The sequence below is a fragment of the Peromyscus eremicus genome, chromosome 1 (assembly GCF_949786415.1).
Source record: "Peromyscus eremicus chromosome 1, PerEre_H2_v1, whole genome shotgun sequence".
NCBI lineage: Eukaryota > Metazoa > Chordata > Mammalia > Rodentia > Cricetidae > Peromyscus > Peromyscus eremicus.
In genome coordinates, this window is record NC_081416.1 from 193,754,438 (window position 1) to 193,771,479 (window position 17,042).

The window sequence follows — 17,042 nt, forward strand, 5'->3', positions numbered from 1 at the left end:
CTCCTTTTGGGTTGCTATGAAGGTATGGAAATTAACTATCTAAACTATAAAAAAGAGTAAATAAATATGCCCTAGGTGAAGGGAAGAGTGCTTCAGTCCTTTGAGGCTGGACCCCCTGCAGCCATGATAGGCTAGATTCATTCTTAAGATGCCTCTGTGTCTTCATTCCATGGATCCGTGTGAACCCACACACTCATGTAGCAACCACACAGCTACATTACTTCACGACCAGGGCATTTTTCTCATATTGTACATTGGCCTTTCTTTCCTCTAGCAGTTGATGGTAGCAGATACAGAGACCTCAGCCTAACATTAGACTAATCTCAGGAAACCCAGCAGACGAGGAGTGTAGCAGGAATCTTAGAAGGTCTTATTGATAACATGAACAGCCACTGGCCCGGGGCCAGCAGCTTCTCGCAGAGTGTGAGCAGCCTGTTCAGGGAGGATAATATGCGCGCGGCTCAGAAGTTACTATCCAGGCTGACTGAGTGGTTTGTGCAGGGAATGAACATGTTCGTGGAGACATTATGGAAAGTTTGGATGGAGCTCTTGGAAGTCCTTGGACTCGACGTGTCCAACCTGTCACAGTACTTCAGCCCAGCCTCCGTGTCCAACAGCCCCACCCGGGCCCTGGTGCTGGTTGGTGTGGTCCTCCTGGCCTACTGGTTCTTGTCTCTGACCTTGGGTTTCACCTTCAGCCTCCTGCACCTGGTGTTCGGCCGCTTCTTCTGGCTCGTCCGCGTCCTCCTGTTCTCCATGTCCTTCGTGTACATCCTGCATAAGTATGAGGGTGAGCCTGAGCACGCCGTGCTGCCGCTCTGCCTCGTGGTGGCCATCTACTTCATGACGGGGCCCATGGGCTACTGGCGGGGCAGTCCCGATGGCCTCGGCAGCCCCAGCATGGAGGAGAAGCTGGAACACATGGAGAACCAGGTGAGGTTGCTCAACAACCACCTCAATCCGGTGCTGGAGAACCTGGACCGCTCCAAGGACAAGTGAAGGTCATTTTCCTGGCCGTCCAAGGGTACCTACCAGCTATTGTGATGTCAAAAGACAACGGAAGAAGAAAACAGCCAGCGGCAACCCCACCAAACCCCAAACCTTCCAATAAACTGAACAAGAATGCCACAGAGGAGGAAGAATTGTAGCAGCCAGAGGGGTTGAGGACAAGAGAACATGACCCACAGAGTCAAATAAGCAGGGCTCATAGGAGCTCACAGAGATGGAAGGGACAATCGTGGAGTCTGAATGGGTCTGTACTAGGCCCTCCACATACATACTGTGGTAGTTATCTTGAGGGTGTTACTGAACTCCTCACAGTGGGCCTTGGGTATTTTTGACTATTTTGCCATCTCCTGAGATATTGTTCCTCCTACTGGGTTGCCTTGTCCAGTTTTGATATGAGGTTTTAATCCTAAACTTACTGCATCTAGTTATGCCATGATATCAACTGGGTGGCCTGCTGTTTTCTGAAGAAAAACAGAGGAGCAGTGAATCTGGGGGAGAGGGGAGGTGAGGATAACTGGGAGGAGTGCAGGAAGGAAAAGCTGAAGTCGTGATGTACTGAAGGACAGAATAAAATTGTGTTTTAAGAAAAAGATTAATTTATATCTGTGCTTTTAAATCTGATACATGTATATAGGAATGTATATATAGACATAAATCATGTTAATGATTTTAAGATATTTCTAACCACTACAGAGTCATTAAAAACATGTAAATGAATGAGTGGGTGTTTAAAGATCCAACACAGGAATCCTGACCTATTTTTAAGCTAAACAGTAGCCATCTATGTACCTTCAAATCTGGTGGATTAAGTAACCACAACAGGACTAGTTAAATGTTAATACATCTTTTAAAAGAGTGGGACTGACTGGTCAGTATTTTTAGAAGCTGGGAAATGATATCTATCTATGTAGTGCAAAATTGTCTTTATACATAATGAGTAAAGAATTATTTTTTGTGGGACTTTATGAGGTTTTTTGGTTTTTCTTTATTTTTTATTAAGAGATTTTTCTATTCATTTTACATACCAACCATAGACTCCCCTCTCCTCCCACCCTCCAGCCTTCCCAATCAACCCACCCCCTATTCCCACCTCCTGCAAGGCAAGTTCTCCCGTGGGGAGTCAGCAGAGCCTGGTACACTCAGTTGAGGCAGGTTGAATCCCCTCTCCCTGCACCAAGGCTGTGCAAAGTGTCTTACCATAGGCACTAGATTTCAAAAAGCCAGCTCATGCACTAGGGAAAGGTCCCAATCCCACTGCCTGGGGGCCCCTAAACAGTTCAAGCTAAACAACTGTCTCGATTATCCAGAGGGACTAGTCCAATACTATGGGGGCTCCTCGGCTATTGGTCCACAGTTCATGTGTTTCCACTAGTTTGGCTAGTTGTCTCTGTACTTTTTCCAATCATGGTGCCAATATCTCTTGCTCATAGCATCCTTCCTCTTTCTCATCGATTGGACTGCTGGAGTTCTGCCTGGGACCCAGGCATGGATCTCTGCATCTGCTTCCATCAGTCACTGGTTGAGGGTTCTATGATGACAGTTAGGGTATTCAGCCATCCAATCACCAGAGTAAAGAATACTTAATGTGATTTATCCTGATTTATCCACACTCTCATCAGAAACACCTTACCACTTTTCTGTAAGTAAGCTGAATAATTTCATGGGTTCCCTAGTGTGAACAGGTATGAATTTGAAATGTGGTGTCATTCAGAACTTGAAAGTGGAGACACTCCTGAATAAATATTCTCATAATTTTTTGGAAGTTGCTTGTATGTACTTCCTGTTTTTATTTTTGTTAGCTAATATTATTTCCTTCTTGGGTCTTTGAGGGAGTTGAAGATTAGTTACTTATAGTTGAAGATTAATTAGGATAGAAAGTGAACTAGATACAATAGGATAGATAATGGAATTTTTTTCTCTGAATTTGTCAAATACAAATGAACTAGACAATGTTTAGGTATTTATTAATTGTATATATTGTATATAGTTATTGTACTTTTATATATAGTTTTTCTTATGTTAGTTATAAGATTGTATATTTATGTGTTAAGCCTATTATGTCTTATAATATTAACAAAGATAAAATATTAGAATGATGTAGACTTTGAAATGTTTTTCAAAAGAAGGATTTATATATAAAGATTAGGATATATGAATGTTTCCAAACTTGGGGAAAATACAAAGCATTTGCAAGTTATAAACTTATAAGTGGTTTAAGGTACATAATGTATGAGATTAAAGGTAATACATATGACATTAAGTCTCCATGGAATAAGATGAATATTTATAAAAAACTGGTATAATTTAAGTTGAATTCTTTTGTGTGTAATCTACAATGATGAGAGTCTAAACACTGAGACAATTCCTTCAGTGTTTCCAAGGGAAGTCATAGTCAGGGCAAGCAAGTGCGTTGACTTATACTCACTAAGAGGGACAATAGCACATGGATGGCTTGAAGAATCAGAGATTCTTCAGAAGCACAAGAGAACATTTGGGCCTGAATTTTCAATAGCCCTCAACAGAACAGAAACAGAACTTAATTTTTACTAAATATGTAGTAGTAAACATGTTCATGTAAAGCATAATCTCCTTTAAAATGTTCAATGGGTCTCTTTAGTAACTTAAGGAATGGCAATCCTCAAAGTTATGCTTAATCATATGAAATGTTATTCAGACAGCAGTTTCTCATTCCTGATTCTCTTTGTGATAAATGGATAGAGCTCAATAAAGAAAAGACTTTAGTTTGTATCAGCACTGCAGTGTCTATCAATGGGGAGAAGACCTAGGTAATCTTAAATTCTCAGGTTAAATCTAGAAACTGTTTTTACCAGTTGTGGAACATCATTTCCTTCTCAAAGTGTACTTCTTACAGAGAATGCATTCTACACTACACTAACCACACTGATTTAAAGGGGCTGCAGGGTATTCTGTCACAAAACTCACTGATTTGGGGAATAATTACAGGGTTCACACATAGGGTCATTGGACTTCAACTGGTTTCTCTTACAAAGCCCTGGGTACTTGTTCTTTATGCAGGAGTCTGATCTAACGAACAACTGATTCAACTTACCTTCTTTTTGAAGGCTCTGAAACATGGTGTAAATGAGCATAGATTCCCATTTCACCTTACTAAACCAAACTCATGTTAATAATGATGCTAAAAATATTTCCCAAATGTTACCTCTTACAAACTTTGTAATAGAGGAAAGACAGTAGCTGTTTCTGAAGTTACACTGGTAAGCTCAAAATATCTCAAGTGTTTACATGTAAGTATTGTACTTACAACAGTTACACAAATCCTCAGTTTTCTAACACCCATGACAAATCCTGCCATGGTTTTTTTAGATGATTTTCTTGCCTAGTCTCTTTCTATAATAAGGGGAACCTCCCCCCAATTATGTTCTTAACTGTACTCTCAATAGGAATTATAGCAGTCATGAAAGTCTGTGTTTGTGTGTTACAGATGTGACCCCATTCACATAACACACTCCTACCATGAATGCTGCCATCAAATGCCTATATTATGATTAGAATTTTGTCATATGTTTAGTTTTATTTGGCCACTTGTAAGGACCCTTCTTTGAGGCACCCTGACTGCTGCCTTTTCTACAGCTCCCCTTTGTTCAGCTTAAAAAGTTAAGAGAGATCTGTATAAACACCTAAAAGATGTTCAGGTAACCTCTCAAAGGGAGACTAATGGATCAAGCCACTCATCATTCTGCTTTCCATGTCATAAACAATACTGGATTCATGGAAGGAAAAGAACATTTGTGAGAAGTATAAAGATCTGGAAAGGTTAAATAGGAATATAAGACACATTGCCTTAAAAACAATCCATAAAATTGAACATCTCAAAATTTAAAATAGGGTCAGGAAGGAAGCTCAGGTATTTGTGTGGCCATGCAAACTGGAAGACCTGAATTTTGTATAAAAACCCTGAGAGAAAACCTGATATGATGATGGGAACTGATATTCTCTGTGAGGTACGTGTTTATATGTAGATCCATTGAGCATATTGGCCAAAGATAGATACTGTCTTTACACATCATTATCTCTTGGGACTTACCTTGGTCTACCATATCATATAAAAAAAAAGTATATGAATAATTCCAAATACATACATGTACAAACACACACATAAAGGTTCCTATCCCATCAGAAATTTTTCTGTACAGTCAGGTAATCACCAGCTTTGCACTTAAACTGACATGTGATGCACTATGAGCCATGATTTCTGACAGCATCTTCTCCCTTAGTATAAGTTGAAGATCCCTACATAATTTAGAAAGTTGGAGCAATTTGGTTTATATCAGGACAGTTATAAAAATTTTACATAAAACTACAATCTTTAGGATATTTGAGAACTACTATCATTTATATATATGGAAAGGGAACCATAGACTTTGAAGCACATAGTTCCCTGGGAAACTATTAAGATGCAATCTGCAATCTGACACATACAACGGTCGGATTACATGAGAAAGTCTGTATGGCATTCTCAATATTTTTACTTATTGAGACAATATGAGTCAGGATGATAATAAAATCACAATATCCTGAAGATGTTCTTAACTTTTTTGTCTGCTCCAACTCTCGAGTCCTAGGAGCACAAGACCTAACATTTATTTACATAGTACTTATGAACAGCACCACGGATTTAAACACACTAAACAAAACATTATTTTTTCCAGTCATTCCTTTCCTTTACAGTTTGTGTTCAATGCAAATCAATTCCATAACATGAGAAGTTACTAAGAATCAAAGCATAAATACTCAAATACAATATACAATCAAATAGATGTACAACATTTAGGTATGAGGCAAGAGGGAGTGTTCATTCACACACACAGTAGCTTTAGGTCTGTGAACTGATAACCAATATATTCCAAATTTGACTATTCTGATCCATTGTTTTGTTTTTTGCTTTTAAAAAAAAGTATTTACAGAAATTGTATAAAAGACTTTGTGAATTCGTTGCAAGTTATCTTCAGTCTTCACATCCCAACTGCTAGGTTTATGGTTTTGGCTCCTCTGCATATTTGCCTTTAGAATTTCAAGATTCATAACAGACCACACTTTAAATTATGAAAACCCCTCAACATATGCAGAAATAAAAAGCAATATTTTGAAATTGGTGGAGGTCAACGTAATTCTGCTCTCTGGAACCAGTTTACTTAAAGGGATCTGGCACTCCGGTTGAGTGAAAAAAGATGATGGAAAACACCTACTATTTGACTTTTGAAGTAAGATTTATTCAGTGATGGCTGGATTTGGGTGTGGATTCCAATCCATCCTTGCCTGGCACTATTGGTGAAATTATTAAGGCCACTCCATGTAGTAAAAAGGAGATTTATTTAATGTCGTAACTTACAAATTAAGGGATAGGTAGGTCGCCGGGTCTGGGGAAGGTGTATCGCAGTCCAGTGGTGTTCTCTGGAGCTCTACTTGGCCCTCCTCCACCGTCCAGGGTCCCTGAACCAACAGAGAGCACAGGCCCATTCAGATCTTAGGTCTCCAGGCGCCTCCCTTGGCCCCAAAATTGTAGGCGTGACAGTTGCCGAAGTCTCAATGGGGGTTGGAACTTCCAAATCAAAGCTGGAATGGCTACCCACTACATGGCACATGTCAATTACTAATAAGGGTCAAATATAATGTCAAGCCTAAAGCCACAGGAGGGGGTATAATGCTCAGTTCCAACAAGAACAGCTCGGCAATGTGGAACTTAACTAGAGTTTAGCATATTAAATTAGTAGTAATGAGAGAATACACTGAGGATTTAAAGTAACACCTGGTAGTTCCTTCCAACATACACATAAATAGCACCAAAGAAGTCTTTTAATATCACCTAACTGTGTTGTGGCCTTATAGGTTGAATGAGCCAATGAAAACAATCTCCACCCTACATCCCATCCTTATCTCTACATAAAACCAATGCTTGATTTCAAGTTACAGTTTTAAGTGTCCACATTTCTTAACTCATATTCAAGGAAATCATGTCAACTTCAGGTGTTATCACTCTTCATCTTGAACATAAAACTCTAGCAGATTCAATATTGGCCTTCACCATCTGTCACATCCTTCACATGAATTCTCAAGGTTTTCTGTTGAGGTGTGGTAATAGCAGATTTGATGTGGACCTGTTTCTTCCAGGTCACACTGGACTTGTGGTTACCATTGGGTTGGGTCTAGAAGATGGGGAAGTAGAGACGTTTCTTGGCCTGAGTCTCTAACCACAGAGATGTAGAAGAGAAAGTGAGACCACGAGGAGACCCACCATTGACTGCAGGGCAATGCCACCTGCTTTGGTGTTGGCATTAGTTGGATTTGGGGCAGTAGAGATAGTCTGGTTACTTGAAAATGGTGCAACAGATGTTTGGTTGCAATAGATCTGCATGGGTAGGAGCAGTGCCAGAAGCAGCAACCCCAGCCCCAGTCTGGCCACCATCGCTCTGCCCATGTCTGCTCCATCAGCGTGAGGCGCAACTCTGGATGCTCGGTGTGTGGAGGTCTGTTCAGCTTGTGTGGGAGCAGGCAAGGTGGGCTAAACAAAAAATTATTAACGATCACTCCTATCAATGTCTTTTTAAACTAATTAAAAGTATAAAGTAAAAGGGGAAAGTATCCACTGGAGTGAAGCGCATGGTAATAACTACATTGGTAAAGTGATAATAAAACCTGGTATTGAGCATAACACTTAAAATGGTAAAATGTATTTCAATAGAAAAATTGTAAATATTCATAGAACTCAAAAGCTGCTTCAAAGAACCTAAAGTATTTATGCTATCCCGTATGAATACAATTTCTACACAAAATACCTTGCGATGTTTGAAGTGCTAGGAGAGAACATATAAGGCTCCTATCATGAAGAAATGGTTCAAATTGTTCATAAAAGTGTATCTAATTATGTAAATAGATTGAGACAAATGTATATTTGTTGGAAATTATCACTTAAATTTGAAAAATGTTTTAAAACTACAGCTAAATGATAAGAACTATCCACAACAATAGAAAATACCCACAGCAGGATGTGAAGTTAACAGGGATGGAGCCAGAAGTGGAATAATTTGGTTATCTAGTATTTTATTCCTATTTTAAAGTTTGAGAATCCTCAAAAACAATTTCCATAACACATGATAAATTTTCATGTGCACTAACAGAAAATAAGGATTGTTTGCTTATCATCTTTTTAAATTATTACATGAAAGATAACCTAATAAGAGATTAAGTCACCCCGGGTCATGTGAACGGAAAGGCTCCTGACGGACGCGGTCCCTCCTGGGCGCCACGTGAGCGCCGAGCCCGATCCTGCCATGGGGTGCTGTTATAGCAGCGAAAACGAGGACTCAGACCAGGATCAGGAGGAGCGGAAGCTTGTGCTGGACCCCAGTAGCACCCCCACCAAAGCCCTCAATGGAGCCGAGCCCAACTACCACAGCCTACCTTCAGCTCGCACAGATGAGCAGGCCCTGCTTTCTTCCATCCTTGCCAAGACAGCTAGCAACATCATTGATGTGTCTGCTGCAGACTCCCAGGGAATGGAGCAGCATGAGTACATGGACTGGGCAAGGCAGTACAGTACTCGCTTGGCTGTGCTTAGCAGCAGTCTGACCCATTGGAAGAAGCTGCCACCGCTGCCGTCTCTCACTAGCTAGCCCCACCAAGTGCTGGCCAGCGAGCCCATCCCCTTCTCTGACTTGCAGCAGGTCTCCAGGATAGCTGCTTATGCCTACAGTGCACTTTCTCAGATCCGTGTGGACGCGAAAGAAGAGCTGGTTGTACAGTTTGGGATCTCATGAAGAGAGGGGTCCTGGGACAGCTCTTCCCTCCTCTCCATCCCGTCTCCACCCTACCTCTTCTGGCCCCCAGCCTCACTGTGGCTTTCTACAGTACTTAACCTGCTACTAATCACAGAGAAGAATATGGAGGAAAAGAATAAGGCTAGAAGCCTGAGCAAGTAAGGACTAAGCAAGGGAGGGAAGAACCGATCGCCACTGGCCTTCAAGCCCTGGCTGGGGTGAGGTCGGGGCCCAAGAGGACAGGGCCTGGCAGATCTTCATAGTCATTGGGAAGATGGAGATACCACTGTAGGGGTGAACACCGGGAGACCTAGGGGATCCCCTTCCCACCCTTTCTCTTGGCCTCCAATTCACTCCTGTTCCCTTCCCTGACTTGGTGCTCAGAGACACCTCACTAGGGATTACCACCAGGGTCTAGATGAGCTTGAATCTGAATTGAGTTTGTATTTCTAGCACTCTGGGTTTTTACATGTTTGGTCTTTTTGTTTTTGTTTGTCACCCCTCAATAAAGGAAGTATATTAAAAAAAAAGAGAGAGAGATTAAGTCACAAAAGTTATTGTAATGCAAAATATCACTGGCCTCACATTTAATGACCATTTGTTATGCAGATCATAACGAAGATACCTAAGTATAGCCAACCAAACTGTGAGGAAAATAAACTGAAGAGGAAAAAAGACAAAATAAACCTACTTTCTGCATGAAATCACATGGGCATGCAACTATAATTGGATTTCAGTGAGCACATTGGCTGTGTCCATTACAGCCTAAGTTATCAAAACATACTTAGTATCTACCAAATTTTCACTTGATTATTTTCCCCCACCCTATTGTCCCTCAGCTGGTGACTTAGTACTTCACCCAGGTTTCAGGAAAACCACAATCATATAACAAGGACCTAAATTTATCTTTACTCCTAAGTGTCTACCATCTGACTCTCCACTTGGAACTTGCTTCTGCATTTCCATTTTATAGAGTTGTGTTCTAAATTGAATGCAAGCCATCTTCCTCCATTTCGGATTTTAATACTTGGATCCTACAGCTACAGAAGCGTCTGCATGAAATAAAGCAAATCTTACATCCTTCATAAAGAATCCTACATGGACATTTCTCTCCAGGAAATTCCACTCAATTCCACCAGTTTGTCCACCAATGTCCTCTAATCTTACAGGTGTCAAACTAACCCAAGAAACAACCCTCAGTGGCCACTATCAACATCAATGTGTTTTCCTGAACACATCTGTATCGGTTTCCAGATACTTAAAAACAGGAATCAAATGGGGGAAATGAAGCAAAACTGACAGAATCTACAAGGTTTCTAGCAAAAATTAAAGAAAATATTGTGAATCACCTGAAAGGATTGTAATATAAGAAGTGCCAACTCTGAGACAGCTAGGGAGACTGAATGTGACAGACCTAGGCCCTCTGCATGTGAGTGACAGTTGTGTAGCTTGGTCTGTTTGTGGGGTACCTAGCAGTAGGATCATGACCTGTTCCTGGTGCATGAGCTGGCTTTTTGGAACCTATCCCCATGCAGGGATGCCTTGTCCAGCCTTGATGCAGGGGGAGGACTTTGGTCCTGCCTCAATGTGATGACAGGTTTCGCTGACTCCCATGGGAGGCCTGCCAGTTTCTGAACAGAGAAGAAGCGGATGCAGGGGGGATAGACAGGAGATGGGGGAGGGAATGGGAAGAGAGGAGGGAGGGGAAACTGTGGTTGGATGTAAAATAAATGAAAAAAAAGGTAATAAAAAAGAGAAAAAAAGTCCCAACTCCAAATTCTCACATTCCTCCTCTCCAATCTGAAACTGCCAGCACACACAATCCCTGTCATTGTAATATCACATAAAGAACTCTGGAGTCACATTCATAATGATTTGAATCTTCAAAAACATTGGAATATTATTCTGAGGACAATTTTGAAAATTTGAAACTGGGGGGAAACCTGTCATGAAGTTATTTTGCCTGTTCAACTTCAAAAACTTTATAATGAAGACAAAATGGAGAAGCCTGCAGAACGGGTTGCTGTGTAACAGTTTCCTGGAAACTGAGATATTCCATCCTGAAGGGAAGCCAATTAAGAAAGAAAATAGGGATGTGAGGGCGATCTGGCTGCAACATCTGTCACCCCATTGATCGACAGGGTCGATTCGGCTGATCTGGCTGGCTAGGCGGGTGTCCCCTTCCTCCCTCACCGCTCCATGTGCATCCCTTCCGAAGCTGCGAGCTCGGTCGAAGAGGATGACCTTCCCAGAATAGAGGAGGACCGGTCTTCGGTCAAAGGTATACGAGTAGCTACGCTCCCCTGCTAGAACCTCCAAACAAGCTCTCAAAGAAAGGAAATAGGTACCTCTAAATTTCTTCAGGAAATCCCTAAAATTGTAAAGATTCAGTAGGTATAACTCCTTTGAAAAAACTTAGACTATTCATGTTGCCTAGAAGAGGCTCTAACCAACTGAGCCATCAAAAAAAGACATTGTCCATCTTGTAGATATGCCTGCAGGCTTGCCGTATGCTTCAGGTTTCTAAATTCATGAGATAGATCCCATTAAAAAATGGATTTTCATAATGTCAAAAAAAAAAAAGAACTCTGGAGTCACTGATAGTTATGCCCCAGTGATGGCACATGCTCTGGCAGGACAGTCATTTCTGCCCAGTCATTCCTGAGTCATACATCCTACATAAACCCATGTGCTTCATGGTCATGTAATTCATGTGCAGCATGAACATGTAATCTATACACATGCATGGAGTAGCCATGTGGACTCGAGTGCACATGTGCAGGTTAGCGCTTAAAAGGCAGACCCAGCATACCCTGCCCTCTCTTTTTTTTTTTTTACATGTTTTCCACAGGCCTGAGCACATCTTCTTTTGTTCCTTTTTCTTTTTGATAAAACTCTTGTTAGCGGGTTTGCCGTATTTGAGTCTTTTCCTCGCAGGGTAAGTAGACTGCAAAAACCAACATATTGGTGCTGTGACTCGGTTACCCTCCTGGCACTCTGAGCCTGGGAACGTGTGCTGAGGTTCTGCCCCGACCACCACAGTCTGCCTTTCATTTGCCTGGCTGCCAGAATTCTGCACACAACCCCGGCCCTCTGGTTGGTTCCAGCCAGCATAAACAGCCTCTTGGACCTGTGGGAATGACTATTCGTTGTCCGGTGCCCCACTGCTGTCTCTGAGGCTTGGGGGCACCCCCGGCCATGGCCTTCACTGGCTACAGCTGATCCCCAACTCTGGCTCAGGTTTCTATCCGTTTCCCACGTCTGCACTTTAAGATTTATTTCTCCCTGTCGGACCAGCTGTGCCCTCTGGCCGCAAACGGCCACACATTTCACTGGCCTGAGGAGGTGGTAAATGCTGTAGGACTCCCAGGGAGTCCCTGCCTGCATGAGCCTAGGCTCCCCCCCACTTGGCAAAGCATGACAGTGGCAAGTGCCCATTTATAGGCCCACTGTTAGTCCTGAGGACACCCAGAACTTTGACCTTGGGTCATTGCATTAATTCTTTTTATTTTTTATTTTTTCCTCTCTGCTGCAGACATGGGAAATAAGTCTTCTAGTCCCATCAGTCTCACCTGCCCCTAGGATGTGGTTTGGAAGCTCTGAAACCTCTCAGTTTAATGCCTTACTTAGATCCCTAAGCTTGTCCACCTCTGTACTAAGAAATGGCCCACGTATGTAGATATAACCAACTGTCTTTTTAAATAAGAAACACAGAACCAATGCAAAGAAGAAAGCCAAGAGCTCAGAGCTAAGAGCTAAAACCTTACCCTTCCTCCTGCAGTGGTCCTACCTCTCCGAACCAGAGCTACTTTCTCTGTTAAAATCTTTATACAGAGTTTCTGTTCTATTATTGATTGTAAACCCAACCACATGACTGCCTCATCACAGCCTGTCTGTATAGGCCTCCAGGTTTTCTATGATTGGAATTGAGATTAAAGGCATGTGTATCCAATACTGGCTGTATCCCTGAACACACAGAGACTTACCTAGCTCTGCCTACCAAGTGCTGGGATTACAAGCGTACGCCACCACTGCCCTGCTTTCCTATGGCTTGCTAATAGCTCTGACCCCTGGGCAACTTTATTTATTAACATACAAATAACATTTTAATACAAATAAAATATCACCATACTCCCATATGAGACTCTACATTAGAGATAATAAAAAAAAAAAACAAGCTTCAAAATACACCTGTAAATCTTCTTTATCCTGGGGCCACATTATTTCATCTATGAGGACAGTCAGCAAGAGCCCAGGAAAGACGCAGCTTGAGTGCACTTGCTTAAAACTATCTTCCATAATAATTACATGAAAAATGACAGGATGATGCAAATGTCTTCCAACAGAGGAAACCATGGGAGGTGAGAAGGAAAACATCCAGAAAATGATAATCCAGAAATGGTCCATTGAAAATCAATAGGACACCCTGCTCACTAAAATTGATGATTACCTATGTCAATCTGTCTTGTCAATGGCCTGGATGAGTCTTTGTTAATCATTAATGTCTGCAAACTAATTTTCTATCTATGTCTTCCTATAATCTCAAATACTTTCAGTCTCATTCCTGGGAAATTGATAGTCAGAATTCATCAACTCCAAATCAATTATGTAATATCAATGCTTAGATTAAGTTTCCCACTTACATTCTGAACTCTACCCTACTCTGTTATTATGTTGTCTGCTCAATGGTGAATCATTCATTTGGTATTAAATCCTGACCCCTCCCTACAACTGTAGAAAGAGTTTCACACTCTATTTATGCTTTCCTTTGAGCATGAAGTATTTAAAGAAACCCTTCCATTTTCAAAAAAAAAGTTAAAGCTCATATAGTCCACCAAGTATGTATTTGTTTACAATATTTTAAATGAAGTTAACCTGAGCAGGGGAAAGTGTCATGGCTATAAATTTAAATTTTGAAGGATTTTACATGTGTGTCTAACAGCTCAGACATAGATTCACATAGGTTCTGTCGTGTAGGGAAAGCATTTCTTCTTCCTGATTACAGAATCTAAGTGACATGGGTGCATATAGGAGGTAGCTCCTAACCACTTTACTGCCACACATATCCTCTACACTCTATACATAACAGATAGATATCATCATAGGAGGATTTAAATTTAGCTCTTTTAAGAGTCTTGTGGACACCTCTGACTATATATACATATATATCTGTTATGTATAGAGTGTAGAGGTTTTCCGTTCTGAATAAAATAGAGGCAAAATAGAGGCATTTACTGATAATCACAATCACCCACACTTCCTTTTTCTTGAGGAAAATTATAAGTGACTGTAGACTTGAGTCTTCCCAAAAGCTCTATTAAGCTTCTAAGTCTTCATACCTTGTGAGTCCAGCTTAGAAATAGGTTGCTTGCTGTGGTGGTAAGTGTGGATAAGGGCATGATGGGTGGACCTGATGTGGTTGGAAAGAACCTTCTGTGGTATGGGCAATATATGGAATATGGGATCTAGGGCAGCTGAGACTTCTACAACCCGATTCTCAGAAAAGACAAGTTTATTTTTTTTCCAGAAGTTCTGAGGACCAACAAGCCCATGCATACCTTGAGTTTGAATTTCTGTGTACCAGAGTTGTGAAAGAATAGAATTCTCATCTTTTAAAGCATTCCTTTTTTTTCTCTTTATTGTAACATTACCAGTAAAAGACATTATTTCTATAGATAGGTAGGCTTGTTGAAACTGTTTTCCACAAATAGTCACCTGGATAACTCTGAAGGAACCACACAATTGCTACTTTATGACTAGAATATTTATTATTCTCCTTTTGTATTTTGTGTCTGATACATGGAGTTATTATTAGCACTACAGACTATAGATCTAATCCTGGGTTCTGTCATACTTACGTTTCATTTACAGTTCATTTATCAGGGTTAGAATAGAAACTGAAACCTCTTATAATTCATTACACTGAAGAGAGAAATTTTGAAATGGGAGAAATGGTCATGGAAATAATAGAGGTCTTCAAAACTGTGATGCAGAGCAAAGATCTTGAGTCAGTCAGGTTCTGACTTAACACTAGTTTTTTTAAGTTACCTTATAAAATGCTGAGTTTCCTCAGAATATTTTCCCATAAGCTTATATTTTTATGGATTCTCCTCCCATTTTCTATGATTCCACAGAGTACACTTCTGCCTATTACACCTACTTCCCACCAGTTCCCATGTGTCCTAATTCTAGTCCCTTCTTTAAAGTGGTGCACACTTCCCTATGGGAGACTATTTCCAAAGTATCTTTCTGTATTAAAATATTTTAAGTGTGTCGTAGAAAATCACTGTTATTTTGATCATGTTGGAGAAATTATATGTGAAGAATGTTCATTCTTCTTTTGCCTATGCTTCAAGATAAGATATACAACATATGTAGATAAGTCAAACAAAATCTTTCCCTTTTAGTCCCCAGTGCTTGGCTCCATCCAAAGTACATATCTCACACCAAAAAAACCCCAAGAGATTAAGAGGTGAAATAATGTGAAAGACAGAATTTTTAAAAAAAACAGGAGCCAGGCGGTGGTGGTGCACACCTTTAATCCCAGCACTCGGGAGGCAGAGGCAGGCAGATATCTGTGAGTTCGAGGCCAGCCTTGTCTACAAAGTGAGTTCCAGGAGAGGCATAAAACTACACAGAGAAACTCTGTCTTGAAAAAGAAAACAGGGTAAATTGAGAGACTTGGAGAAAACCAGCTAAAACAGGAATTTAATGAAGACTCATAGCCTTAAAAACTTTTTAAAATTCATCATTTCTTACAGCTCAGAAAAAAAGACTGAGTTGTGAAGATAATTCAGATATTACTCATTGTTTCCCACACAAACAAGAGGACCTGAATTCGATGCAAACACATTTGTGAAAGTTCCAACATTATCGTACTTCCTTGTGTGCCCATATTTTGGATGTGTGAGAATAAGCAGATCCATGAGGGTGTACATGATTGTTTGTCATGTATGTACAATGATTCCAATAGTACATACAAATGCAGAAGCCAGTAAAGTGAGAACTCACAGAATTCTGGTCAATAATTTATTAAGGGATAAAATGGGAATAACATACTCACGAAGACAGAATGAAGCAGTGCTGTTGCCTTCTTGTCCCCTCAGGTAGAATGGAGAAAGCTCTGTCCCGGCTCACAAAACTGTGGCATCAGGAAACCTTCCACATCCCAAAGGAAGAGAGTTCCACCCTCTTCCTCAGTTCTTATCTGGTCACATACCCAGAGCAGGCCATTTCCATAGGGCTAGTCACCCCAATACCATTGGCTAAATGGATCGAATTCCCACAACACTTTCCCTTTTTGTCTAATTAAGAAGGTTCTAATCCTAATATAAAACTATGTACAATAAGAACAACTATAAAGTATTGTCCAGAAGAAAGAAAGTTAGTAACATAAACAAAAATGGAACTACAATCAATAAGAACAACATAAAGCAAGAAACACATTCTAGATGTCCAGACCATAGGTAATTAGCAAATTACAGAAATTACTCCAATAATTATCCTATCCTGAAGAGTCTAAGTCTTGTATCTAATATGTCCTTAGCTAAGATTTAAGAGGATTGTAACAGTAACTATCTAGTCTTCAACCATATCAAAGACCTTCAAACATATCAAGGAAAGTAATATTACCTGAGTAAACAGGAAGTACAAGCAAGCAACTCCTGAAAAATGCAAGAAATGACAGAAACAGCTGACTGCCCTGACAGCCACCCAACTGTTTCTCTTTAATGTTGGGACATCCAACTTTGGATATAGACCTATAATATCTGACAGACCATCTTCAGAAGCAGGAAATTTTGAAGGACTATGCTATCTTGTCTTGGCAAAGTTCAGCTGTAGCTAAAGTTTTCCTGACTGGCCCACAGTCAGGACAAATCTCTCTCACCCGCCAGTCCCACAGCCGCTCAGACCTGACCAAATAAACACAGAGACTTATATTGATTACAAACTGTATGGCTGTGGCAGGCTTCTAGCTAACTGTGCTTATATCTTAAATTAATCCATTTCTATAAATCTATACCTTGCCACATAGCTCGTGGCTTACCAGCATCTTCACATGCTGTTTCTCATCGTGGTGGCTGGCAGTGTTTCTCTGACTCAGCCTTCCACTTCCCAGCTTTATTCTCCTCCTCCCCCCTTGTCCCGCCTATACTTTCTGCCTAGCCAATGGCCAATTAGTGTTTTATTTATTGACCAATCAGAGCAACACATTTGCCATACAGAGCATCCCACAGC

At 40.8% G+C, this 17,042-nt stretch overlaps 3 protein-coding genes and 1 pseudogene across 3 annotated transcripts in view; 3 read left to right on the forward strand and 1 right to left on the reverse strand.

Moving 5' to 3' along the window:
* Positions 1-381: 381 nt before the first annotated feature.
* On the forward strand, positions 382-1,509 carry LOC131904143 (BRI3-binding protein-like). The gene has a single exon (XM_059255126.1). It carries the CDS (start codon positions 382-384, stop codon positions 997-999), a length of 618 nt encoding a protein of 205 aa, XP_059111109.1. The 3' UTR covers positions 1,000-1,509.
* Positions 1,510-6,655: 5,146 nt separating this feature from the next.
* LOC131902708 (signal transducer CD24-like) lies at positions 6,656-7,465 on the reverse strand. The gene has a single exon (XM_059253710.1). It carries the CDS (start codon positions 7,463-7,465, stop codon positions 7,235-7,237), a length of 231 nt encoding a protein of 76 aa, XP_059109693.1. The 3' UTR covers positions 6,656-7,234.
* Positions 7,466-8,318: 853 nt separating this feature from the next.
* LOC131902709 (ragulator complex protein LAMTOR1-like) lies at positions 8,319-9,141 on the forward strand (annotated as a pseudogene).
* Positions 9,142-11,003: 1,862 nt separating this feature from the next.
* LOC131904152 (fibroblast growth factor receptor 3-like) overlaps positions 11,004-17,042 on the forward strand; it is a 99,040-nt gene continuing 93,001 nt past the window's right edge. Inside the window, exon 1 of the mRNA XM_059255138.1 lies at positions 11,004-11,085. Coding sequence (XP_059111121.1) covers positions 11,004-11,085 — 82 coding nt within the window. The remainder of the gene's footprint in view (positions 11,086-17,042) is intronic.

What these genes read in the sequence shown, in the direction of transcription:
- LOC131904143 (XM_059255126.1), top strand. Translation starts at nt 382, where the DNA reads ATGAACAGCCACTGGCCCGGGGCCAGCAGCTTCTCGCAGAGTGTGAGC.
- LOC131902708 (XM_059253710.1), bottom strand. Translation starts at nt 7,465, where the DNA reads ATGGGCAGAGCGATGGTGGCCAGACTGGGGCTGGGGTTGCTGCTTCTG.